The sequence below is a fragment of the Anomaloglossus baeobatrachus genome, chromosome 5 (assembly GCF_048569485.1).
Source record: "Anomaloglossus baeobatrachus isolate aAnoBae1 chromosome 5, aAnoBae1.hap1, whole genome shotgun sequence".
In the NCBI taxonomy this organism is placed as follows: Eukaryota; Metazoa; Chordata; class Amphibia; order Anura; family Aromobatidae; genus Anomaloglossus; species Anomaloglossus baeobatrachus.
In genome coordinates, this window is record NC_134357.1 from 62,515,116 (window position 1) to 62,540,810 (window position 25,695).

The window sequence follows — 25,695 nt, forward strand, 5'->3', positions numbered from 1 at the left end:
GCTTAAAAGGCAAACTGATTACATAGCAATGTAACAAAAACAATATGAAGACAATACAATACTGTATGATTCCCAAGTCATGGGACAAGACAAGCATAGTACAAAGGGTTTTGCCGACAGGTGCCTGGTGTTAAAAAAGTGCCTGTTCGCCAGAATGTTAATATGGACAAAACAACTGGAGCTAACTGATTTCACTTTGGTGAAAGGAACAGGTCCAATCATAGGGTCATTTCACCAAAATTCCACCCAAAAAATAGGGACCTGTTGAAAGGCCTTCTACACTAATACAGTCACCTGCCCCTTTCTTTTCACTTCTTCCTGCTCCACAGTGGCCTGCTGTATGGCCGCATGCGAGAGAAGGATGAACAGGAGGAGACTGAGGCATCAGATATCCACAGTGGTGGGTTTACTGAACTAGTCATTTGCCATCTAAACCAGAATCCATCAACTGCAGCCCTTTTGGTGAATAACACGTCCGGGCCTTCGTTACTGCTGCAACTTGTGTTCTGGCTGAAAGAGAGACAGTGTGGGGAGGAGGCCAGGTTGAGCTCCCGAAGCTCTAGCCTATTCTGAGCTCTGTAAAGGCTGGCAACAGATACAGTGCAATAATTTCACAGGTCTGCAAAGATAAAATTGTTTGAAAAGTAACAGGTGATTTTTATATACATTGAACAATGAGCTAATTAAAAATATTGAAAAAAATCCATCACATACAGTTTTTTCACAATAATTGAGCTTTTGCACTTTTTGCTCCAATTGCAGTACTTGCGTAAACAAGTCACCCCAAGGCTCGAATTAAAATACCTTGACATGTATGGTTACATACTCAATCCATCTTCATTTCAGACTGATGTATTAAAATCCTGGAAGCTTTGTAAATAGGATTTTACTAAATGTCGATACTAGAAAAGACAATTTTATATTCTTTCAGAAGAAAGATTAAGCCTAGCCACACAACTATATCATCTGTACTTCTGTAAATACATGTTTTTCAAATGATCAGGAGCTAATCTACCCTGAGAACAAAAGATTGTGCATGCCGAAATCCACATGTCTAATCCTTCTCTTATCTAACATCTCCAACCAGTAAACAGTCAGGAGATTTCCATACATATTTGCCTAATCTATTGATTTTTGGGAAGACCCATTAACCAGCAGTCCTTGCCAAAATCTATGGGTTAGAACAACTTTTTGTGCTTAAGCTGCTGCCATATGCCCCAGGCAGCAACTCAATTCCCATTAAACAAATAGGATCAGGCATATCGAAATTTAACAACACTATCTTTTTTTCCCCTGACATCTGCAATTAAGAAGGTTGGGAAATAAAAAATCCATATATGTGGGGAGGCTGGCTGTTCCTGTCAAACTTTCGATTGGTTGACTAAGTTTTACACAGCATAATTTTTTATTTTCTTTTACAAAAATTATTGATCGTTATGCGTTCCTCTGCTCTGGTTCCACATAATCCAGGCCAAGGTGGGCAAAGATGTCTTCTTCAGTTCTGGCTCTCAAGAAAATTTTCTGCAAAATCCAAAAAAAATAGATAAAACAGATCATTGCCATGCAACAATTATACAGTTTGTAAGAGAATAATATGTTTTATAAGTAGTGATGACTGAGCACTACTAACACGCTAGGTACGGGGTAGTACTAAGTGAACGGTAAAAAGGAGGGGAAGGGAAATCCTGTGTCTAGGGAAGGGGGAGATGGTGACCCCTGACCAAGCCTACCCCTGGGCCCTAGGTTCCACCCCTATATGCCAAGCCGTATACCTGACCCTAGGCTGACCCTGTTCTGGGTCCTAGGTAGGGAGTGGATGGGATGAACTCTTCTTCAACCCCACTAGGCACTAAAGGACACACAGGGATTCTACTGATAAGTGCAAGCCACCTACTTGTATCCAGAACTTGTGAAGGAACTGAATATCACCAGCACAAGCCCAGGGAAAATTAGAGTATTTAAACCCAAGGGGAAGTACAGATAATTAGCAGCTAAAGAGAAGAGAAGCTCCCTTGGGTCCTAAAGGGAAAAGGAAGAAAACCCAGCAGAGGGGATACCCAGTACACTGAATACTAACAGAAGGAAAAATAGAAAGTCCGGGAGCATTTTGCACAGCCAAACTCTGTGAACTTCTATTTAAGGACACCATAGGACTGTCTGTTAACTTTGACACACCCGTTTTAACTACCATGGTTGGGAATTCAGTACTCGTAAGAGCAGCTTAACACTCAGATGGTCGTGACTCGAGTACCTGAGTATAATGGAAGTCATTGGGAAACTCAAGCATTTTTGCAGGAAATCTTGTGGAAAAATGCTCGAGTTCCCATTGACTTCCATTATACTTGAGTAGTACCCATCCAAGCATCCAACTGTTCATTACTGAGCCCCCGAGCATGGTAATGCTTGCTCATCACTATTCATAAGTTGGTTTTCATGTAATAAGTTTGATTAACTAAACATATGAAAGATGGGGCTACACACAGTTTGTAGTTTAACAGTTCAAATATCACCAATATAACCATGGACCTTCCCAGCCTGATAATACCAGCTGTCTGCTTTACCTTGGCTGATTATCAAAAATAGGGGGGATCGCAAATCTTTTTTTTTTTTTTAATTATTTATTTATATGTATTGGGAGTCAGAGATGTGTTCAGGCATCTTGTCTATGCCATTCCCATTCCATTTGAGCGCAGTTTCTATCCACTTCAACAACAACTGGGGTCACAGGTCACAACACCACATGCACCCCACATTCCCTGCAGGTACACACAAGGTCAAAACTAAAATCCTTGTTGCCTTCCTCCAGGGGCTGGTGTCCACACCAGGGGGTGGGCCAGGCGGTTGGCTCCACCCACCAAGGAGTTCACAGCCCTGGAGGCGGGAGAACCAAGCAGTTGAAGCCAGACTAGAGTCTGAGGAAGAGTTAAGCTAGGGAAGTGATGGAGTAAAGATAGAGTTTTGAGGAGGAGGTGGAAGGAGTTGAAGTGGAGAGTTAGAAGTGGTAGAGGAGCTAAAGTAAGAGCAACAGAGAAAGTGACAGAAAGAAGCCTGAAGTTGGTCCGGGTGTGTGCCCCAGACTGAGACAGCAAGGTTGGCAGATGGCGGTGACTGTCTGCAGGCGAGACTGATTGGAGGTTGCCGAAAGGACCGTGGACGGGTGGTGACCCGGCGGTACCGGAGCGGTATACGAAGATTAGTCAGCACCAGGGCAGGGGCCTTTCGGATCCTGGCAAGGCTAGGAGTCACTGAATTTGCCAAATCCGTCAGTGAAGGGGACGACTGTCTCCCAACAACCAAGTCCCGTTGAAGGCAACAGTCCAACCGTTAAGGGGAGACACCGCCACCGCCAAGGCACCAGTTTCCCAGGGCCAGCGCCTGCGGGCAAGAGTGGAGCTCCTCCGGCTCATATCCAAGCTGGGGGGCGGGTTACCGGTGGGAACCCATCGCTACCAAACAACAACACATAGGTGCAGGGAAGAGACCGTCACCGCTAACTGCAGGGAACATCAGCACCGTGAACCGTCCGAGGGACCCGTCCAACCAGCAGTTTGTTTACCGAGAACTGTGTCGTGTTTACTGGCTGAGTGAGTACCTCCGTGCCGTGCGGCACAGCGCTGTCCCTGCGCCCCTGCACCTCCACAGGCCCCATACCCGCCTGTCCACCATCCCAACCCCATCACAGGGCCCCGGGATCACCAACCCCTACCCACGGAGGGGCAACACAACAACTGGCTGCTCCACACCATCACTCCCGGGATCCCCAGCCAGAGCAGCGGTGGTGTACATTCAATCACCACAACCGTGGGTGGCGTCACGGACAATAAACTATCCCCAAATCCCAATCCCCTTTCACTCACGGGCGAGGAGTGCCGCTCGAGTCCCCGGGATCCGGCCCATCGCTCGAGCCACCGAGCAGCGGCAGGCCGCAGCAGCCGCGGCAGCCGGACCCGAGCAGTGGGAGAGCGCGGCGTCCCCTCCTCCGCCCGCGACAATTGTAAATTTGATACTGTGGACTAAATGTGACTTTAAGGGGTATTCCCATCTCCAAGATTCAATATGTAGTAGGTTTATTAATATTAATAATAATAATAATAATAATAAATATTAGCAAATACCTCCAACTAGAAATGTAGTATAGTTCTCCTGATATATTCATGTATCTTATCTCATGTGCAGGGCATTGCAGCTTAGGTATCCATTGTTATGACCACGAGCGACTAACTGTCACTATAAGTGGATGTAACTATCAATACCTAAGCTGCAATGCCCTGCATATGAGGTAAGAGACATGACTATATCAAGAGAACTATACTACATTTCTAATTGGAAATATTTACTTTTTTTTGTTATTATTATTATTATTATTATTATTATTACACCTATTACATATTGAATAGTATCTTGAAGATGGGAATAACCCTCTAAGCCTTGCAACCCTATAAGGGTGAAATTATTACAGGAGAACCCATGAGAAAATGAGAAAGAAGAAGGGAAAGAGGAAAGAAGGTAGAAAAGACTGAAATGAAAAAGGAAAAACAAAGGGTCGAGCATCTGTACAAATTTAACAAAGTGTCACAGACACTAAATAAATTGTCCTTTACAGGGAATTGTATCAACTACATATTTTTACTAATTAAAACCTGACACTGAAATATATATTTCTGAACCACTTTTTTTCTAATTGTGATTTTATTTTACCTTTTTTTACATGATTCTGGGGACGGCCACCTTTGCATTACTAAGAGATATGCTACAATAACTAAGAACCCTATCTGAGAATTGTCTGGGGATAAGAGATTTCTACACAAAAAGGAAGTATCAACCTATTAGGAGGCTCAGTGTGAAAACTGAAATATTTCAGGATATCTTTAAATATATACAAGTATATAGTGATATGACAATTGTGGAACATGAAAATAAAAAATGATTGGAACAAGATTCTGGTTACATATTCCCTTTAAAAAACAAATCCAGCTATGAGCCGACACATTTCTTTATCGATGGAGTCCAGGCTACAGGGGATCCTGTGCCCTTTCTTGGCCCTGCTAAATGGATGGCAGGGGCGTAACGTAATATTGTGCACAGTATACTATGCATGTAATATTGTGCATGTACAGTATACAGCGTGTGTTTTTCTGTAGTGGTATGTGAGTGCATGTGGAAAAACTGTATCAGAAGAAAACACCACGCACCAGAACAGCAAAGGGAAGGCGAGTATAATTGTTACATTTTTTAATGTGTGCGGCGTGATGGAGATCATATGTTCCAGGATGGGGACATACATAGAAGGATGTGGGAGAAAGATACAAGCATGGGATGGGAAATCTGGGTGAACTTGGCTCTTTTTCTCAGCACCCAGCTTTTCCATGCTCTGCTAAACATCTTTCCCTCAGCACCCAGCTATTCCATGCTCTGATATCAAGGGAAAACTGGGTGCTGAGGGAAAGATGTACAGCAGAGCATGGGGAAAGCTGGGTGCTGAGGGAAAGATGTACAGCAGAGCATGGGGAAAGCTGTGTGCTGAGGGAAAGATGTACAGCAGAGCATGGGGAAAGCTGGGTGCTGAGGGAAAGATGTACAGGAGAGCATGGGGAAAGCTGTGTGCTGAGGGAAAGATGTACAGCAGAGCATGGGGAAAGCTGTGTGCTGAGGGAAAGATGTACAGCAGAGCATTGGGAAAGCTGGGTGTTGAGGGAAAGATGTACAGCAGAGTATGGGGAAAGCTGGGTGCTGAGGGAAAGATGTACAGCAGAGCATGGGGAAAGCTGTGTGCTGAGGGAAAGATGTACAGCAGAGCATGGGGAAAGCTGTGTGCTGAGGAAAAGATGTACAGCAGAGCATTGGGAAAGCTCGGTGTTGAGGGAAAGATGTACAGCAGAGTATGGGGAAAGCAGAGTGCTGAGGGAAAGATGTACAGCAGAGCATGAGGAAAGCTGGGTGCTGAGGGAAAGGTGGGCAGCAGAGCATGGGGAAAGCTGGGTGCTGAGGGAAAGATGTACAGCAGAGCATTGGGAAAGCTGGGTGTTGAGGAAAAGATGTACAGCAGAGTATGGGGAAAGCTGGGTGCTGAGGGAAAGATGTACAGCAGAGCATGAGGAAAGCTGGGTGCTGAGGGAAAGATGTACAGCAGAGCATGGGGAAAGCTGTGTGCTGAGGGAAAGATGTACAGCAGAGCATTGGGAAAGCTGGGTGTTGAGGGAAAGATGTACAGCAGAGTATGGGGAAAGCTGGGTGCTGAGGGAAAGATGTACAGCAGAGCATGGGGAAAGCTGGGTGCTGAGGGAAAGATGTACAGCAGAGCATGGGGAAAGCTGTGTGCTGAGGAAAAGATGTACAGCAGAGCATTGGGAAAGCTCGGTGTTGAGGGAAAGATGTACAGCAGAGTATGGGGAAAGCTGGGTGCTGAGGGAAAGATGTACAGCAGAGCATGAGGAAAGCTGGGTGCTGAGGGAAAGATGGGCAGCAGAGCATGGGGAAAGCTGGGTGCTGAGGGAAAGATGTACAGCAGAGCATTGGGAAAGCTGGGTGTTGAGGGAAAGATGTACAGCAGAGTATGGGGAAAGCTGGGTGCTGAGGGAAAGATGTACAGCAGAGCATGAGGAAAGCTGGGTGCTGAGGGAAAGATGTACAGCAGAGCATGGGGAAAGCTGGTTGCTGAGGGAAAAATGTACAGCAGAGCATGGGGAAAGTTGGGTGCTGAGGGAAAGATGTACAGCAGAGCATGGGGAATGCTGGGTGCTGAGGGAAAGATGTATAGCAAAGAATGTGAAAGCAGGGTGTCAAGGGCAAGATAGATATCAGAACATAGGAAAGCTGGATGCTAATAGAAAGAGGGATTTCAGAGCATGGGAAAGCTAGGTGCTGAGGGAAAGAGCTGAGTGTCATTGTCATTATCCTGTACCCCGAGTGTCGTTTTAATTATCCTATACCCAGAGTGCCGGTGTACGGTGGGAGGCCAGGTCCAAGTTTTGCATTGGGGACCATCGAACTCTAGTTACGTCACTGATACATGGTTATCTGAGGGTAGAAACGTACTCAGTCTTAGCTGCAGTTATGGAATTGGGAACCTTTCATGAGCATATGTGGATGTGAATGTGGATTTTTGCAGTTGTACAAAAATCCCGAACATGGAGTGAATGGTTCAATTACAGTGGGAATGGTTTTCGTTTTTCCTCTAACACGATTATCAGTATTCTTTGATATTTCTTGCACAGTTTCACGTTTGGACTCCGGCACAGGTGGGGTATTATCATTGGCATCTGTCAGCATGCCCATTCAAGACCTTGGCGTGGAACCAAGAACTGGTACGAAGTAGACGCTTTACTCTTACATTGTTATTGAGCGACTTCATTTGACTTTTATTTTTTGCATTATTGGTTTACTACAGTCTTATTCCACGTAGTCAAGGTGTTTATTTAATGATTACAATCAGCACTATTCTTTATGCCTTCCTAGCACAGGAAAAAAATAATGATTGTGTGTCTTCATCTACATTTTTGCCATTTCGGAGCGCAGCTTATAGCTAATCTCTAATCAGCATCAATCAAGCTTATATGAAATGCTTAAGAGCAGCTGGCTCTCCCTTGTGTTCTCTGTGCCCATCAATTCCGTTATTTTAATGCCTGCAAATAATGCTTTTGTGGCTGTAAACATGACCATTAACTACACTTAGTGCAGAACAAATGCCCATGGAAAGCAATGTGCTCTGATTTGCAGCTTCCTATATTTATATGTTGACATTGATAATCAATAGCACTAAAACCAGCGGCAGCAGAACCAAGGACTTTTAGACTATCATTAATTGAGGGATATTTTCCAATCATGGCTAATCAGTGCATTTAATGAGAGCTAGATACATGAGCGCTGTGCTCTTCATTCATGCTTCATCTCATATTAGCAGCATTTGTTAACTATTTACTAACTCTATTTTTGTGTTTTTCGCTTTTATTTTTAGTTTTTTTCTTCCCAAAGACATAACATACTTTTTTTTACCTTTGACGTAGCTAGATGAAGAATTGCTTTTTTCCTAGACAATGATAGTTTTGAATTAAACTATTTGTGTCACCATATAATGCATTTAGAAATAAAATCCCTGGTGTTGTGAAATGATGAACAATTTACACTTCCAATATTGATTTCTGGGTGTTGGTTATATATCAATCTGTGCCTGATAAATATTACCTAACAGAAAGATGCTGCAGACAAATATGATTACAGTGACACCAAATATAGCATATACTGTATATACAGTGTGTATATATATATATATATATATATATATATATATACATACATATACATATATATATATATATATATATATATACATATATATATATATATATACATACATACATACATACATACATACATACATACATACATACATACATACATACATACATACATACATACACTAGCTGTAGTGCCCAGCGTTGTCCGGGAAAGTAACTAAGTCTCTCTCTCACTCTCCCTTTCTCCAACTCTCCCTCTCTCTCTAAAGGCGGCGTTACACGGTACGATCTATCATGCGATTGCATGAGCGATCGCACCCGCCCCCATCGTTTGTGCGTCACGGGCAATTCGATACCCGTGGCGCACAAAGTCGTTAACCACCGTCACACGTACTTACCTCCCTAATGACGTCGCTGTGGGCAGCGAACATACTCTTTCTGAAGGGGGAGGGACATTCGGCGTCACAGCGACGTCACACAGCGGCTGCCCAATAGAAGCGGAGGGGCGGAGGTGAGCGGCCGTAACATCACGCCCACCTTTTTCCTTCCTCATTGCCGGCGGGACGCAGGTAAGCTGTGTTCGTTGTTCCCGGGGTGTCACACGTAGCGATGTGTGCTGCCTCGGGAACATTGAACAACCGGCGCGCAGAAGGAGGAACGACATTATGAAAATGAACAACGTGTCAACGAGCAACGATAAGGTGAGTATTTTTGCTCGTTCACAGTCGTTCGGTGGTGTCACACGCTATGACATCTCTAACGATGCCGGATGTGCGTCACGAATTCAGTGACCTCGACGCAATATCGCTAGATATATCGTAGCGTGTGACGCCGGCTTTACTTCGACTCTCCTTCTCTCTCACTCTCCAACTCTTCCTCTCTCTCCCTTCCTCCCACTCTCCCTCTCTCCCACTTTCCCCTTCTCTCACTCTCCCACTTTCACTCTCTGTCGCTGTACCACTCTCCATTGCCAGAGCAGAATGGCAGGGAAGGAACTGTTCTGTCAACATTATGTCACAGGAAAATCACCGGCAGAAGGGGTCTGTAATCGCTTTTATTGGGAAGAGATCACAGCAGGGTGCAACAGGTATATAGTTAGCAGCTACCTGCTTGTAAGTTTTAGCTCCATGTGTGAAAAAAATGGAAGTCCCAGATAACCCCTTTAACTTTACATTATATGGTGAGAATAATGATCTCCCGAGAAGTCCAGCTACATAACATTAACAGTAACTAATTTGCACCATGATGCTGCTATCACAGAATGAAAGCTGCATCTAAGTAGTTTCGTAGCAGAGATGGAACCTAGCTTTCATAGAGTAGATCATAGAGGATGTCAAAAGAAGGCGACCCCACTATGATGTCTATATGCGCAGATAAGTTGTATAGGCAGGAGTTGTTTTATTGGGACAGCCAAGTTAACAAAGCTGGGTGCCCCAACTCTGGTCCTTATCTCCAAGCCAAAGTTTATGCTCTGAAGGGGAAGACACCACCGCTATTTCACATCGTGTTAGTAATGTCAAGCTGTGACTGCAGGATAGCGAGGGACAAGAGGCTACTATGATGTCCCTTACATTAGAGAACCTAAGGCTATCCCTCGCCTGCTGATTACCTCTGATGGTGAAGATGCCGGAGTCCCATGCCTTACTATACTCCTGGGTAAAGCTGATCTGTTCCCCCTTTCCCCCAGGGAAGGTGGGGCAGGAGTGAGATGGAAACACTGATTATAAAGACAGGTATAACAGAAACTCAGTCACACTGCACTCTCACAGGAATAAACAGTAAGAAACTAAAGGGAAAAACAAGAGAAGTAAGGCAGCAAAAAAAGAAAACGACAACAAGGGTTAACACCACAACTGCACACAACAATAATTTCACAACCACCACTCCTGGCAAGGTATAGTCAAGCTATAGCTTTCATCATAGGAATAGTGCAGCTAGAATATATAGTGTAAAAGAGCGAATGTGACTGGCTTTCCCATAGCATGTGACCAAGGAGACTAGCAAGCAGTCCAAAAGAGATTAACTCTTGCTACCCCCCCATGAAGTACAAGTCTGTAAGTTGACTCCCAAGTCTGCCTATTCTAATCACAGATATCAGAGAAGTTAGAAAGCAGGCTGCAGGAATCTGAAGTCTCCCCAGATCCCGCCGCCGCCATGACAGTTGGCAATGCCTGCAAAAATCTCCTTATGACAAGTAAATTATGTAGTTGATGAAGTCTGTGACACAAATGACTGAGCTTTAAAGAGAAAGTCTTAATAGTAAAATGCATTTATTACACAAACACATCTAGGCACCATTGGCCACAGCTTAGGGTGCACTGAACAGATCACCATTTGCGTTTCTTGCTTCTTCAACAACTCATGAGTAAGCACGGATATAAGGGTGAAAGCACACGGGGCAGCATGGCCGATAATACACCCTCCTGTGGTGGCCAATGGCCACATGATTTTGCTTCAGGGCCATGTTGAAATCAAAAATATATAACCCTTAAAAGACTCTTTTATTAATAATATTTAAAATCCACAAACCCTTGTGCAAAATGTGTAGGAAAAAGAAAGGGAGGAAGGTAAAGTTCTTACCCTATTTGATACCCCTCCCTCCTGTCCACTACCTACCGCGGGGGTTGGCACCCTAAATATACGAAAATGGCGCCCCCACTCAGCGGTGGCTAGCCCTAAAAAATCCCTAGATAGACCCTCAATATAGTCATGAAAAATAGATAAAGTGGAGGGTTATGGGAGGGCACATTCAAACTTAGTGGACAGAAATACTAGGACACATATACCCGGCCGATAGGCCTTGACTATTTCATGGAATTCCGATGTACCCTGGAATGATACTTGATCAGATATAACCTAATAATATAGATAGTATTCTCAGGGACCCGGAGTAACCAAATCAACTCACTATGCAGAGAGAGTACTCCAATAGAAAATGATATGCATACTAGACTAAGTGCATAAAGCAGTGCAGAGTGCAATATGATGTATAGGACTCAGACATACACAAGCTCCTGGGGCTGTCTGCTTCCTCCAGACAGACGGCTTATATGCCCCAGGAAGCCGGTTTAGGTGTCATTGCATTTGCACATACAGATTGCATATCAATAAGCAACCAGGTGGAACCACCCGGGTTAGTGCATAAAGAGATAGTCAGGCACTTAGCTCATTGGGGGTCATGTGATTGTCCCAGAAATGCCCTGGAGTCGCCTCGACGCGTTTCTCCGGCCACGGATCTTCAGGAGGCTCGATATATAACTTGCCAATCGTTAACAGGACGGCATGATGTCTGGATAAAAGGGGAGACCTGATAGACTGAGGTCTCCTTTTGGCTTTTGCCAAGAGTGAACCGCCCCCACCTCCAGCCAATCCGTCCACCCCGCTCCCTCACCCACAGGCACACCCCCCCCCCACCTCCCTCCCTCCCCTCCCTCCCTCCACGTCCAACCACCATCCCCCTCCGTATGATGAAAAGGTAAAGTTCCCATTCAGATGTACTCACTCTATTCCTATGTCTATGATGGCTTTGATGGAACTAAGTCTCAGCATGCAATCGAGTGTTAATACACTCGTCAGATCTGCATACCCAGGTCGTATGCGAAGTCAGGGAACGCCCCCCTAATGCGTTCCACCATCGGACGCCGCTTGCGTTCCACACCCGCATCACGGGGCGGAACCGGAAGTGGCGTCACTCGGCGAAACCGGAAGTGGCGTCTTGCAGGCATTCACGGCCAATTGGAGATCAGGACGGCCGTGCAAACAATGCGAAGACAGGGGGAACGCCTCAGCCATTCACCCAATGTGACGTCACCTGCTGTTATTATCAGAGAAAGCAGGGAATACAGAATCGTCACATCTCTAGACCAATGCGTACCCTGCACAGTATTAGCAAGTCGGGATGACCCAGATTACCTATCCGGGGTGTGCTTTGATCATGGTACTCTCAGTGGAGGGACAGTCCTCATCATAATAGCATTTGTACACTGACCGATTGTTATCAGTGTAGGTGAGCACGGGGATTCTCATGAGGAGATAAAACCCCCTATTTGAAAGGAGATAGTCTCCTTTGGATTGTGAGAGATCGGGAGGGGGGGGAGGGGGGGGGAGGGGGAAGAAAGAGGGGGGACAGAGGGAGGACAATAGGGGAGGGGAGGGGGGGTGCGGGGGGGGCTTGGGCGCCCATGTAAAGCGAGGAGCAGGTATGTGGGACGGGGGAGTGAGGTTGGTCACCCCTGACACAGATTATTATTGATGCCACATGTTCCTTGTGGCATGAATTAAAACATTACCTCCCTATTACGGGATTCAGACCAGCAGACCACAGGGAGCCCTAACACAAACCCAGGCTTCAAAGAAAGCAGGCATATGAAATCTGCTCATTCAAACCCCCAGGGTGTACAGACTCCATTCTAAAAATCCATTCGCATTCTTTTCTTAGAAGGGCCTTGTCGTGATCACCACCTCTGGGATTCTTATTGACCACCTCAAGGACCTGAAACGTAACCTCTTGTATGTTACCCCCATGATGAAAATTCATGTGCCTCCCCAAGGGGGTGTCGCGTTTGTTGCGTATGTCACCGAGATGTTCTCCCACCCTCCTACGCAGCTCCCTTTTTGTCTTGCCTATATAGTTCAAAGGACATGAACAGGTGGCCACATATATTACTCCCGTCGTCTTGCAGTTAGCAAAGGACCTTAGGAAGAATTGTTTTCCATTCTTGGCACTCCTCACGTATTTCGCAGGTTTCATTGAATTACAGTATGAGCAATCTCCGCACCTGAAAAAGCCGCATATGCCCCTGTCCAACCACGTACCGGGGGGCTTAGGTCTGATGTAACAACTATGGACCAATCTGTCCCTAAGAGACCTACCCTTCCTGTACGTGATGCTTGGTTTCTCTGAAATCATCTGCTTCAAATCGGGGTCCAGAATCAAGATGTCCCAGTGTTTTTTAAGGACACTGCGGACTCTTTCATTTTGACAGTCAAATGTGCCGATCAACCTGGTGATGTCATCCTCCTCTTTTCTCTTACTTCCACATCCATGTAGAAGTGCCATCCTGTCCTGTTTCTCTGCATAGACTCTGGCACAGTGTAGTACCTTAGGGGGGTAACCTCTGTCTACAAAACGTCTAGTCATATCTTTGGCTTGGGACTGGAAGGTTTCCATAGTGGAGCAATTCCGCCTCAGCCGAAGGTATTGACCCTTAGGGATACCATTCCTTAATGGGAATGGATGATGGCTGTCCCATCTCAGAATGCTATTAGTAGCCGTGGGCTTGCGGTAGGTGCTGGTGGAGAGGATGCCACTAGGCTCCTTTTTGATAATTACATCTAAGAATGGCAACTCCTTCGTATTCACCTCATGCGTGAAATGAAGGTTCAGTTCATTTTTATTAAGTGACTCTACGAACCTCGTGAACAGAGTGCTGGAACCTGACCAAAGGACAAGGATGTCGTCTATATATCTTGACCATAGCAAGATATGTGACTGCCACCAGTGGTCCCCATCCATAAAGACGACGGTTTCTTCCCACCAGCCCAGGAAGAGGTTTGCATACGAGGGAGCACAAGGGCTCCCCATAGCAGTCCCCCTGAGCTGGTGGAAGTACTTACCGTCGAATTTAAAGAGGTTGTGATGTAATACAAAATTCAGTAGTTCCAGCAAAAATTGATTATGTTCCCTATGTTCCCTGGTTCGTGTGTTAAGATAGTACTCGGTCGCCTTCAAGCCTAACGCATGGGGTATGTTACTGTAGAGGGCCTCTACATCAATAGAAGCCAATATGACATCCTCCCCAACCGTAATGCCATCCAGCCTACCCAAAAGGTCGGCTGTGTCGCGTGTGTACGACGGAAGCGAGGTGACAAAGGGACGTAAAATTTCGTCGATATAAATACCGCTGTTTTGGGTATACGAGTTCACTCCCGAAATGATAGGTCGGCCCTTAAGCACCTCCAGCCCTTTGTGGACCTTGGGTAAGGTATAGAAAGTCGGCATAACCGGGCAATTAGGTTTCAAAAAATCAAATTCACTGTTAGTTAATAGACCAATCCCTCTTGCCTCCTCTAATATCAAGAGCAAAGATGTCATATACCCATTTAGAGGATTGGAGGAGAGCACCTCATAGGTGTGTCTGTCTCTAAGGATACGATGGCACATCTCTAGGTATCTTTCATGACTTAGAATCACGAGATTACCGCCTTTATCCGAAGGCTTTATTATTACATTCTCATTTTTCTCAAGATCCTGCAGTGCTGAAAATTCATCGTCAGTGAGATTACGATCTAAGCCATCGTTTCTACGGGGAATCTTTTTAAGGTCCCTTTCCACAAGGTTAAGAAAAAGATCTATATTGGTAGTGTCGCCTTGTGGAGGCATTCTCGTACTCTTGGCCTTAAGCCCAGTGAAAGGGCCACAACCGGTATTCTGATCAGAATCCTGTTCCTGCAGGAGTCCTAGGAGTGACCGATATCCCTCTATATCCTCTTCGGTCAGTCCCAGCCTCCTACAACTCTCCCTGTCATTGTTGAGAAAGAATTTTCTCCATTTTAGTTTCCTTCCGAAGAGTTGTAAGTCTTTAACCCAATGGAAACAATTATAGTCGTTCGTAGGCACGAATGACAGCCCTTTTCTCAAAATCCTGTTCTGTTTCTCATTAGGTGTAAAGTCGGATAGATTAATAATCTGACTCCTGTTTAGCCCTCCACTTTGCGTCTGCTCTGTATTTAGTTCACCCGGTTCCTCAATTGGTATCCCCGGGATACCCCCTGCTCTAAAAAAGATGGTGCCTTTATCCCACCGGATGTTGCAGAGGTAGATGCATGCGAGAATCCTGATTCCTGCCCATAAGATCGTGTGTTTATAGGGTCCCTTGTGGGGTAGGTGTTCCTCCCTCCTCGCCTCCATCTCTTATTTTGTCGCTTACCTCTGCTGCTAAACCAAGTCTCCCCCGCTACCCTTTCAGTATCTGAGATCTCCTGATCAGAGGAGGAGATGTCTGTATCTCTCTGGGCTGGGTTAACAAAGTTGTAGGCTTGGTTCGTAGCAAACTCCCTAAGATCTCTTTGGAATTGTAGGTGTTTCCTCTCCTTAATGTATCCCTGATACTTCTCTACAGAGACCTGCAGGGCACTCTCTCTTTTGTTAAACTCAGGATCTGATTTAAACTTAAGGATACCCTCAATGTCCAAATTTAGTTTCGTGGTGGCCTGTTCCAACAGTGTCTTCTCTTCTTGTACCAATAAGGTCATAAACCTGAGAGAAGACTCTATGGATTCTTTCTGCCAAGCCTCCAGGAGTTTTGAATTTGAGGTGCGGGGAGATGGGCGGAGATTGATTCTTAGACCCTTAGGGACAATTCTGTTTTTGAGGTAGTTTTCAAGAGCCTTAATCTCCCACCAGGATTTCGTATACTCCTTATAAGCTGAATAAAGATCACTAAATTTCGTTTTCAGGGAGGTGATCCCTGTCCCACCATCTGGGATTTCCCTTGTGCAAAATGCCTGGTTCGCGTCTTCGACCCAGGAGTTAGTGTCAATAGGACCTGTTAGAAAGCTGGCCATAATCAATATGCTTTATGAAGAAGGGGAAGTGTCACAATCAAAAATATATATAACCCTTAAAAGACTCTTTTATTAATAATATTTAAAATCCACAAACCCTTGTGCAAAATGTGTAGGAAAAAGAAAGGGAGGAAGGTAAAGTTCTTACCCTATTTGATACCCCTCCCTCCTGTCCACTACCTACCGCGGGGGTTGGCACCCTAAATATACGAAAATGGCGCCCCCACTCAGCGGTGGCTAGCCCTAAAAAATCCCTAGATAGACCCTCAATATAGTCATGAAAAATAGATAAAGTGGAGGGTTATGGGAGGGCACATTCAAACTTAGTGGACAGAAATACTAGGACACATATACCCGGCCGATAGGCCTTGACTATTTCATGGAATTCCGATGTACCCTGGAATGATACTTGATCAGATATAACCTAATAATATAGATAGTATTCTCAGGGACCCGGAGTAACCAAATCAACTCACTATGCAGAGAGAGTACTCCAATAGAAAATGATATGCATACTAGACTAAGTGCATAAAGCAGTGCAGAGTGCAATATGATGTATAGGACTCAGACATACACAAGCTCCTGGGGCTGTCTGCTTCCTCCAGACAGACGGCTTATATGCCCCAGGAAGCCGGTTTAGGTGTCATTGCATTTGCACATACAGATTGCATATCAATAAGCAACCAGGTGGAACCACCCGGGTTAGTGCATAAAGAGATAGTCAGGCACTTAGCTCATTGGGGGTCATGTGATTGTCCCAGAAATGCCCTGGAGTCGCCTCGACGCGTTTCTCCGGCCACGGATCTTCAGGAGGCTCGATATATAACTTGCCAATCGTTAACAGGACGGCATGTTGTCTGGATAAAAGGGGAGACCTGATAGACTGAGGTCTCCTTTTGGCTTTTGCCAAGAGTGAACCGCCCCCACCTCCAGCCAATCCGTCCACCCCGCTCCCTCACCCACAGGCACACCCCCCCCCCCACCTCCCTCCCTCCCCTCCCTCCCTCCACGTCCAACCACCATCCCCCTCCGTATGATGAAAAGGTAAAGTTCCCATTCAGATGTACTCACTCTATTCCTATGTCTATGATGGCTTTGATGGAACTAAGTCTCAGCATGCAATCGAGTGTTAATACACTCGTCAGATCTGCATACCCAGGTCGTATGCGAAGTCAGGGAACGCCCCCCTAATGCGTTCCACCATCGGACGCCGCTTGCGTTCCACACCCGCATCACGGGGCGGAACCGGAAGTGGCGTCACTCGGCGAAACCGGAAGTGGCGTCTTGCAGGCATTCACGGCCAATTGGAGATCAGGACGGCCGTGCAAACAATGCGAAGACAGGGGGAACGCCTCAGCTATTCACCCAATGTGACGTCACCTGCTGTTATTATCAGAGAAAGCAGGGAATACAGAATCGTCACATCTCTAGACCAATGCGTACCCTGCACAGTATTAGCAAGTCGGGATGACCCAGATTACCTATCCGGGGTGTGCTTTGATCATGGTACTCTCAGTGGAGGGACAGTCCTCATCATAATAGCATTTGTACACTGACCGATTGTTATCAGTGTAGGTGAGCACGGGGATTCTCATGAGGAGATAAAACCCCCTATTTGAAAGGAGATAGTCTCCTTTGGATTGTGAGAGATCGGGAGGGGGGGGATGTTGACATGAGCAGTGTTGAGTGAGTAGTTAACTATTCGTACTCGCTATGCTGTTAGCGAGTACTGTCCGCTACTCGAATATTTGTCACGAGTAGCGGGTGCAATGTAAGTCAATGGGAAATACTCGCTAAGTAGTGAGTAACCCAAAAGCCGTACTATTCGCTACTCGCACGAAAAGTACGGTTTTCGGGTGACTCGCTACTTAGCGAGTATTTCCCATTGACTTAAGGCCGCTTTACAGGCTGCGACATCGCTCAAGCGATCTCGTTGGGGTCACGGAATTTGTGACGCACATCCGGTCGCTTTAGTGATGCCGTTGTGTGTGACACCTATGAGCGATTTTGCATTGTTGCAAAAACGTGCAAAATCGCTCATCGTCCATTCTCTAATATTGTTGCTGTAGCAGTAACGAAGTTGTTCCTCGTTCCTGCGGCAGCACACATCGGTACGTGTGACACCGCAGGAACGAGGAACCTCTCCTTACCTGTCTCCCGACTGCAATGTGGAAGGAAGAAGGTGGGCGGGATGTTCATCCTGCTCATCTCCGCCCCTCCGCTTCTATTGGGCGGCGGTTCAGTGACGCAGCTGTGACGTCACTGTGACGCTGAACAACCGCCCCCTTAGAAAGGAGGCGTTTTGCCGGTCACAGCGACGTCACAGGGCAGGTAAGTAGTGTGACGGGTCTAGGCAATGTGCGCCACGGGCAGCGATTTGCCCATATCGCACAACGGATAGGGGCGGCTACCCACGCTAGCGATATCGGTACCGATATCGCAGCGTGTAAAGTGGCCTTTACATTGCGCCCGCTACTCGTAATGAATATGCAAGGAGCTGACAGTACTCGCTAAAAGCATAGCAAGTACGAATAGTTAACTACTCACTCAACACTAGCCATAATCCATCTTTGGGTGGGTGTAGTTTTCAGAGGTGACTGGATGTGGTTTTAGGATATATAGAACTCCAATTCAAAATGTAAATGAATGGTAATCATTTCCTTATCTGCCAGTGATCTTACCTAAAAGCCTCCAAACATTGGACATATATAGTAAAAAGAGGACTGAAAATATAGGTATTGTTCCATTCTGCACTGTGTTTTATCTGCGTCCCTTGTGTGGGCTTTTCAATCACAGGCCACATTGCTAAAAATAAGCCTAATTATGCTCAATGGTGCGTCTACAGTCAGCACAGGCTGTGACAGAAGGAAAAAGGGTTTTAATAAAAAGAAAGAGCAGAAGATGGCTTGGAGTTCAGTGGTTATCTTGCTTTTGGTTCCCGATGACTGCTGTGTCCAATCGGAAAACAACTCGGAAATCTTAGATTTTCTGATTAGACCCAGCATGTGTTAAAAAGCAGCCGTATAAAAAGCCCCACATAGCCGTCAGGAGCACCGTGTGTTTTTCTTCTATCATTTCCTATCTTCACTATTACACTTCTCTAATTTCAGACTATAAAGACAAAATTCTTTTACCTTCAAATTTGGAGCATGGAATTATGTAAAGCTTGGTGCATTTTTAAAGACTTAAAGGCTGAAGAGCTTCACTTACGAAGCGGAGAACAAAGGCCACCTCGCTAATGATCCTACCGCACAAAATGATCATGGAGCTGAGATCAAGCACAGCTTGTTACTGACACCGCTTCAATCAGAATGAAATGTATACAGGTGCAAGGACATTCACAACAGTCGGCGCGCTTACAATCCAAGCGCTACGCCCGCCCTGGGCTCAGCTGCTTCTGTGTGAAGGAAACACAAAAACTTGTTGAAAAAGAAGTCAAAGTACATGAGGGATACTGGTATTGAATCCGGATCACTGGCTGCTCATTATGTGACATCCCTTGAATCATTCATAGTTATTATTTTGGGGTTTTGCACAGATATTTAAAGGTGTTGTCCACTACTTTTATATTGATGGGATATCCTTAGGATAGATAATAAATGTCAGATCGGCCCAGATCCGATACCCTGCCTGCACCAATCTGCCATTGTCGGTGCCGGCAGCAGCAGCAGGCAGTCAGAAATGCTCAGTTCCAGAGCTGCTCCGTCTTTTGATAATGGCTGCGGCTGAGTACTGCACATCCGCCTCATATTCAGATCAATAGGAGATGGATGTGCAGTACCAGCCACGGCCACTATGATAAGACAGAGCAGCTCTGGAACTGAGCATTTCCGACTGCTTGCTGCCGACAACAAGAACAGTTTATCGGCAGAGGTGGGGGGTGTTTCACCCTGGTCGATTGGATATTGATGACCTATCCTAAGGGGCCCTTTGCACACTACGATATCGCAAGCCGATGCTGCGATGCCGAGCGCGATAGTCCACGCCCCGAATATTATCGCTACGGCAGGTTCACGTGCACTTACCTGCCCTGTGACGTCGCTCTGGCTGACGACCCACCTCCTTCCTAAGGGGGCGGGTCGTGTGGCGTCACAGCGACGTCACACGGCAAGCGGCCAATAGAAGCGGAGGGGCAAAGATGAGCGGGGACGAAAACATCCCGCCCACCTCTTTCCTTCCTGCATTGCAGACGGGACGCAGGTAAGAAGTTCCTCAATGTGTTCTGCCGCAGGAACGAGGAACAACATCGTACCGTCGCAGCAGCCAAAATAATGAAAATGACCGACACTACACCGATCATACGATACCGACGCTTTTGCTAAAAACGATTTACATACTACGATATCGAGAGCAACGCCGGGAGTGTGTCACTTTCGATTTGATCCCACCGACATCGCACCTGCGATGTCGTAGTGTGCAAAGTGCCCCTAAGGATCAGCCACCAATTTAAAAGTAGGGGACAACCTCTTATATATTATTTATAGTACTTGCCTCCTTTTTTGGCTAGAGAGATCTTCCAGGCCCCCTTAGGTTGCTTGCCCTGGGTTCTACTATAACAGCAACTGCTGCACTCAAGGGGTTATCTGGGACTTTTGTATTTATTTTCTATGGGGCGAAGAGTGTATAGGCAGATAGTTAATAACTACCTGCCTGCTCTTACCGGTGCCAATCACTGCCAGGTCATACTGATCACAGACCGCTCCTGCCAGGAATTCTGCTGCTTCACTTGACTTCACATCTACAAAACAGCTCTTCCCATTCAGGTCTGCTCTAGGGACAGGGCCGTATTTACCACTAGGCACCTGTGGTCCGGTGCCTAGGGCGGCGCGATGCGGGGGGGCGGCGCCTTCCAGCAGCAAAAAAAAAAAAAAAAATTAAAAAAAAATTAAAAAAATTTTTTTTTTTTTTACCTATCCCACTAAATCCGCAGTCTTTTCGCGGGGGTCGGGGTAAAGGGGGGTGTTGTGTTGGGCGCACGGGCGCCCCTCTATTGATTTGTATGTATCCGCGTCTTTAAAGCGGATACAAATACACTGCAGGCACAGGGAGCTGATTGAACCCGGAACTGCCGACAGCTGCATTTCCGGGGTCACAACACGCGCGCTCCAATCAGCTTCTTGCCAAGAGCTGGGACATCCAAACCTGTGCAGAGCTCACAGCAGGCACCAGTGTGACGTCTGGAGGATAATCACCGGGTCCGGAGCAGGTAATAAGCTGTCTATATGTGAAGGGGGGCTTTACTGCTAACTGTATGTGATGGGGGGGACGGGAGCACTGCATACTCAGAAATGCCTGTGCTAACTGTATGTGATGGAGGGAGGGGTGCACTGCATCATGCAGTGCACCCCTCCCCCCATCACATACAGTTAGCACAGGCATTTCTGAGTATGCAGTGCGCCCCTCCCCCCATCACATACAATTCGCAGTAAGCACAGGCATTTCTGAGTATGCATGCAGTCTGCATGCATACTCAGAAATGCCTGTGCTTACTGCTAATTGTATGTGATGGGGGGAGGGGCGCACTGCATACTCAGAAATGCCTGTGCTTACTGCTAATTGTATGTGATGGGGGGAGGGGCGCACTGCATACTCAGAAATGCCTGTGCTTACTGCTAATTGTATGTGATGGGGAGGGGCGCACTGCATACTCAGAAATGCCTGTGCTAACTGTATGTGATGGGGGGAGGGGTGCACTGCATGCATACTCACAATTAGCAGTAAGCACAGGCATTTCTATGTGATGGGGGAGGGGCGCACTGCATACTCAGAAATGCCTGTGCTAACTGTGATTAGCTGAGGCTGGGGGGAGAGAGGCTGAGGCTGGGGGAGAGGGAGGCTGGGGGGAGAGAGACGCTGAGGCTGGGGGGATAGAGGCTGAGGCTGGGGGAGAGGGAGGCTGGGGGGAGGGAGAGGCTGAGGCTGGGGGGAGAGAGAGGCTGAGGCTGGGGAGAGAGAGGCTAAGGCTGGGGGGGAGGCTGGGGGGAGAGAGAGGCTAAAGCTGGGGGGGAGGCTGGGGGGAGAGAGAGGCTGAGGTTGGGGGGGAGGCTGGGGGGAGAGAGAGGCTGAGAGGAGAGAGGCTGATGCTGGGGGAGGCTGGGGGGAGAGAGAGAGGCTGAGGCTGGGAGGAGGGAGGCTGATACTGGGGGAAGCTGGGAGCAGGGAGGCTGATGCTGGGGGAGGCTGGGAGGAGAGAGGCTGATGCTGGGGGAGGCTGGGAGGGGGAGGCTTGGAGGAGGGAGGCTGATGCTCAGGGAGGCTGGGAGGCTGATGCTGGGGGAGGCTTGGAGGAGGGAGGCTGGGAGGAGGGAGGCTGATGCTGGGGGAGGCTGGGAGGAGGGAGGCTGATGCTGGGGGAGGCTGGGAGGAGGGAGCTGATGCTGGGGGAAGCTGGGAGCAGGGAGGCTGATGCTGGGGGAGGCTGGGAGGAGAGAGGCTGATGCTGGAGGAGGCTCATGCTGGGGGAGGCTGGGAGGAGAGAGGCTGATGCTGGAGGAGGCTCATGCTGGGGGAGGCTGGGAGGAGAGAGGCTGATGCTGGAGGAGGCTCATGCTGGGGGAGGCTGGGAGGAGGGAGGCTGATGCTGGGGGAGGCTGGGAGGAGGGAGGCTGATGCTGGGGGAGGCTGGGAGGAGGGAGGCTGATGCTGGGAGCAGGGAGGCTGATGCTGGGGGAGGCTGGGAGGAGAGAGGCTGATGCTGGAGGAGGCTCATGCTGGGGGAGGCTGGGAGGAGAGAGGCTGATGCTGGGGTAAGCTGGGAGCAGGGAGGCTGATGCTGAGGGAGGCTGGGGGGAGAGAGGCTGATGCTGGGGGAGGCTGGGGGGAGAGAGGCTGATGCTGGGGGAGAGGCTGCTGCTGGAGGCGGGGGGAGAGAGGCTGCTGCTGGGGCAATGACACTATCGATGGGGGGGAGTGTAAGGACTCAGAATAAGAGGGGGGCAGCATTGGGAGCTCATTATGGAGAAGGGGCAGCATGTGTGGGCTCAGTATGGAGTGGAACAATGTAGGGGAGTCAATATCAAGAGTGGGGTAGTGTGTGTGTGTGTGTGTGTGTGTGTGTGTGGGTCTCAGCATAAGCGCTAGTGTGGTGGTCTTAGTATGATGAGTGGGGCAGCATGGAGGTGTCATTATGGAAAAAAGGAAGGCAGCATTAGGAGCTCATGGAGAGAGACAGCATGCACGGGACACTGTGAGGAGGGGGCAGCATGCATGGGACACTGTGAGGAGGGGGCAGCATGCATGGGACACTGTGAGGAGGGGGCAGCATGCATGGGACACTGTGAGGAGGGGGCAGCATGCATGGGACACTGTGAGGAGGGGGCAGCATGCATGGGACACTGTGAGGAGGGGGCAGCATGCATGGGACACTGTGAGGAGGGGGCAGCATGCATGGGACATTGTGAGGAGGGGGCAGCATGCATGGGACATTGTGAGGAGGGGGCAGCATGCATGGGACAGTGTGAGGAGGGGGCAGCATGCATGGGACACTGTGAGGAGGGGGCAGCATGCATGGGACATTGTGAGGAGGGGGCAGCATGCATGGGACACTGAAGAAGGGGCAGTATGCATGGGACATTGTGAGGAGGGGGCAGCATGCATGGGACATTGTGAGGAGGGGGCAGTATGCATGGGACACTGTGAGGAGGGGGCAGCATGCATGGGACATTGTGAGGAGGGGGCAGCATGCATGGGACATTGTGAGGAGGGGCCAGCATGCATGGGACATTGTGAGGAGGGGGCAGCATGCATGGGACATTGTGAGGAGGGGCCAGCATGCATGGGACATTGTGAGGAGGGGGCAGCATGCATGGGACATTGTGAGGAAGGGCCAGCATGCATGGGACACTGTGAGGAGGGGGCAGCATGCATGGGACATTGTGAGGAGGGGGCAGCATGCATGGGACATTGTGAGGAGGGGCAGCATGCATGGGACATTGTGAGGAGGGGGCAACATGATGTGAGGACAATGTGCAGATCATATTTCATCATTGAGGAAGGTGTGGTGGGTATAATTTATAAGGGAGGGCAGTGTGTAGTTTATTAGGGACAGTCACAGTGTATAAGTGGGGACGGTGTGGTGGGAATATTTTATACTCATGCTATGTTTTGATGTGCCCGTGGTGATTCCCATTGGGGGGGGGTTAGTGCCCTTCGTTTCTCATTGATACTTTTTCAAGTGTTTTACAGAGTAGATCTGCCTTAAACAGATGTCGTGTGCGAAAACTCAGTGTTACGTTGTCACTAAGGGGCGCGATCACTTAAAGTGCCTAGGGCAGCACGAAGGCAAAATACAGCCCTGTCTAGGGAGTCACTGCCAACATCATGCAATTGACTGCCGGCTGACAACAGTTAGGCAGTGGGGATCCAGCTGTCAGTCAGCATGACATAGGTAGTTACTCCCCATCGACAGAACAGAGTGGGAGAGAAGAAGCTGCTCTGTTGAAGTGTCATCACCACAGGACAGAATCACCAGCAAAAGTGATCAGTGAATACTATGAGCTGGTAGATTTCAGCACTGGGCAAAACAGGTAGCTAGTTAGCAACTATCTGCCTGTTAACATTTAACCAACCACATAAGAAAAAAAAGTCAAAAGACTCAGTTAACCTCTTTAACACTAGGTCTGCACCTATATATTTTTGCACGAAAACCATTTCTCTGTAGAGTAATCCAAACCCTAAAGTGCAACTATTCTTTTTTTATATCTTGAAGTCCCTAAAGGCCACGTCTCACTAAGCGACATCACTGCTGAGTCACGGTTTTTGTGATGCAACAGCGATCTTGCTAGCGATGTCGCTGTGTGACATCCAGCAACTACCTGGCCCCTGCTGTGAGATCGCCGGTCGTTGCTGAATGTCCTAGACCATTTTTTGGTCGCTGCTCTCCCGCTGTGAAGCACACATCGCTGTGTTTGACAGCGAGAGAGCAACGATCTGAATGTGCAGGGAGCCGGCTTTTGCGGACGTTGGTAACCAAGGTACACATCGGGTAACCAAGCAAAGCACTTTGCTTGGTTACCTGATATTTACCTTGGTTACCAGCGTCTGCAGCTTCTAGAAGCCGGCTCCCTGCTCCCTGCACACGTAGCCAAGGTACACATCGGGTAACTATAAGCAAAGCGCTTTGCTTAGTAACCCGATATGTACTATGGTTACCAAGCACAGGTCGCTGGTGGCTGATCTCTGAACGCTGTGGAGATCTGCCTGATTGACAGCTCACCAGCGACCATGTAGTGACGCCCCAGCGATCCCTGCCAGGTCAGATCGCTGGTGGGATCGCTGGAGCGTCGCTAAGTGTGATGGTACCTTTACACATACTATAAAATTGGTGGGGGTCCAGGTCCTGAGACCACCACTGATAAGAGCGAGTATCGAAATATTCGTGTTCGCGATACTCATAACAAGTACTGTAACTACTGGCCTATTCATTCTGAATAGCAAGTTCAATGCAAGTCAATAGGAAATGCGAGTCATTTTCTGTTGGATTCCAGCCGACATTGAGGTCCCGCGCAGGCGCACTACAATATCTGCCCTACTCAGGGCAGATCAAAGTGCGCCTCCGCAGGACCTCAATGTCGGCTTGTGTGTATGATGTAGAATGCGTCATCCACACTAGCTTCAAAAGGAGGACAAAGATGGCCGAAAGAGGAGGCCCGGACCCAGAGAACGGAGACGCCCATCCGACCAGTCTGCTCTGCACCGACCGTTAGATGAGAATTATTAACATCTGGTGACAGGTTCACTTTAACCCTTGTTGCTTTTTTGTTGCTACCCTCCTGCTCTTGTTTTTCTCATGAGTCTCTCTTTGTCTATTCCTTTGTGGGTGCAGTGTGTCAGAGTTTTGGTTTTCCCTTGTCTGTCCTTATCTGTTTACCATCTCACTCCTGCCCTGTCCCTTGTG

The 25,695-nt window shown here is 47.8% G+C and overlaps 1 protein-coding gene across 1 annotated transcript in view; it reads right to left on the reverse strand.

Annotated features, from left to right (window-relative positions):
• Positions 1-1,434: 1,434 nt before the first annotated feature.
• DNTT (DNA nucleotidylexotransferase) overlaps positions 1,435-25,695 on the reverse strand; it is a 599,319-nt gene continuing 575,058 nt past the window's right edge. The window contains exon 11 of the mRNA XM_075352281.1: positions 1,435-1,521. Coding sequence (XP_075208396.1) covers positions 1,435-1,521 — 87 coding nt within the window. The remainder of the gene's footprint in view (positions 1,522-25,695) is intronic.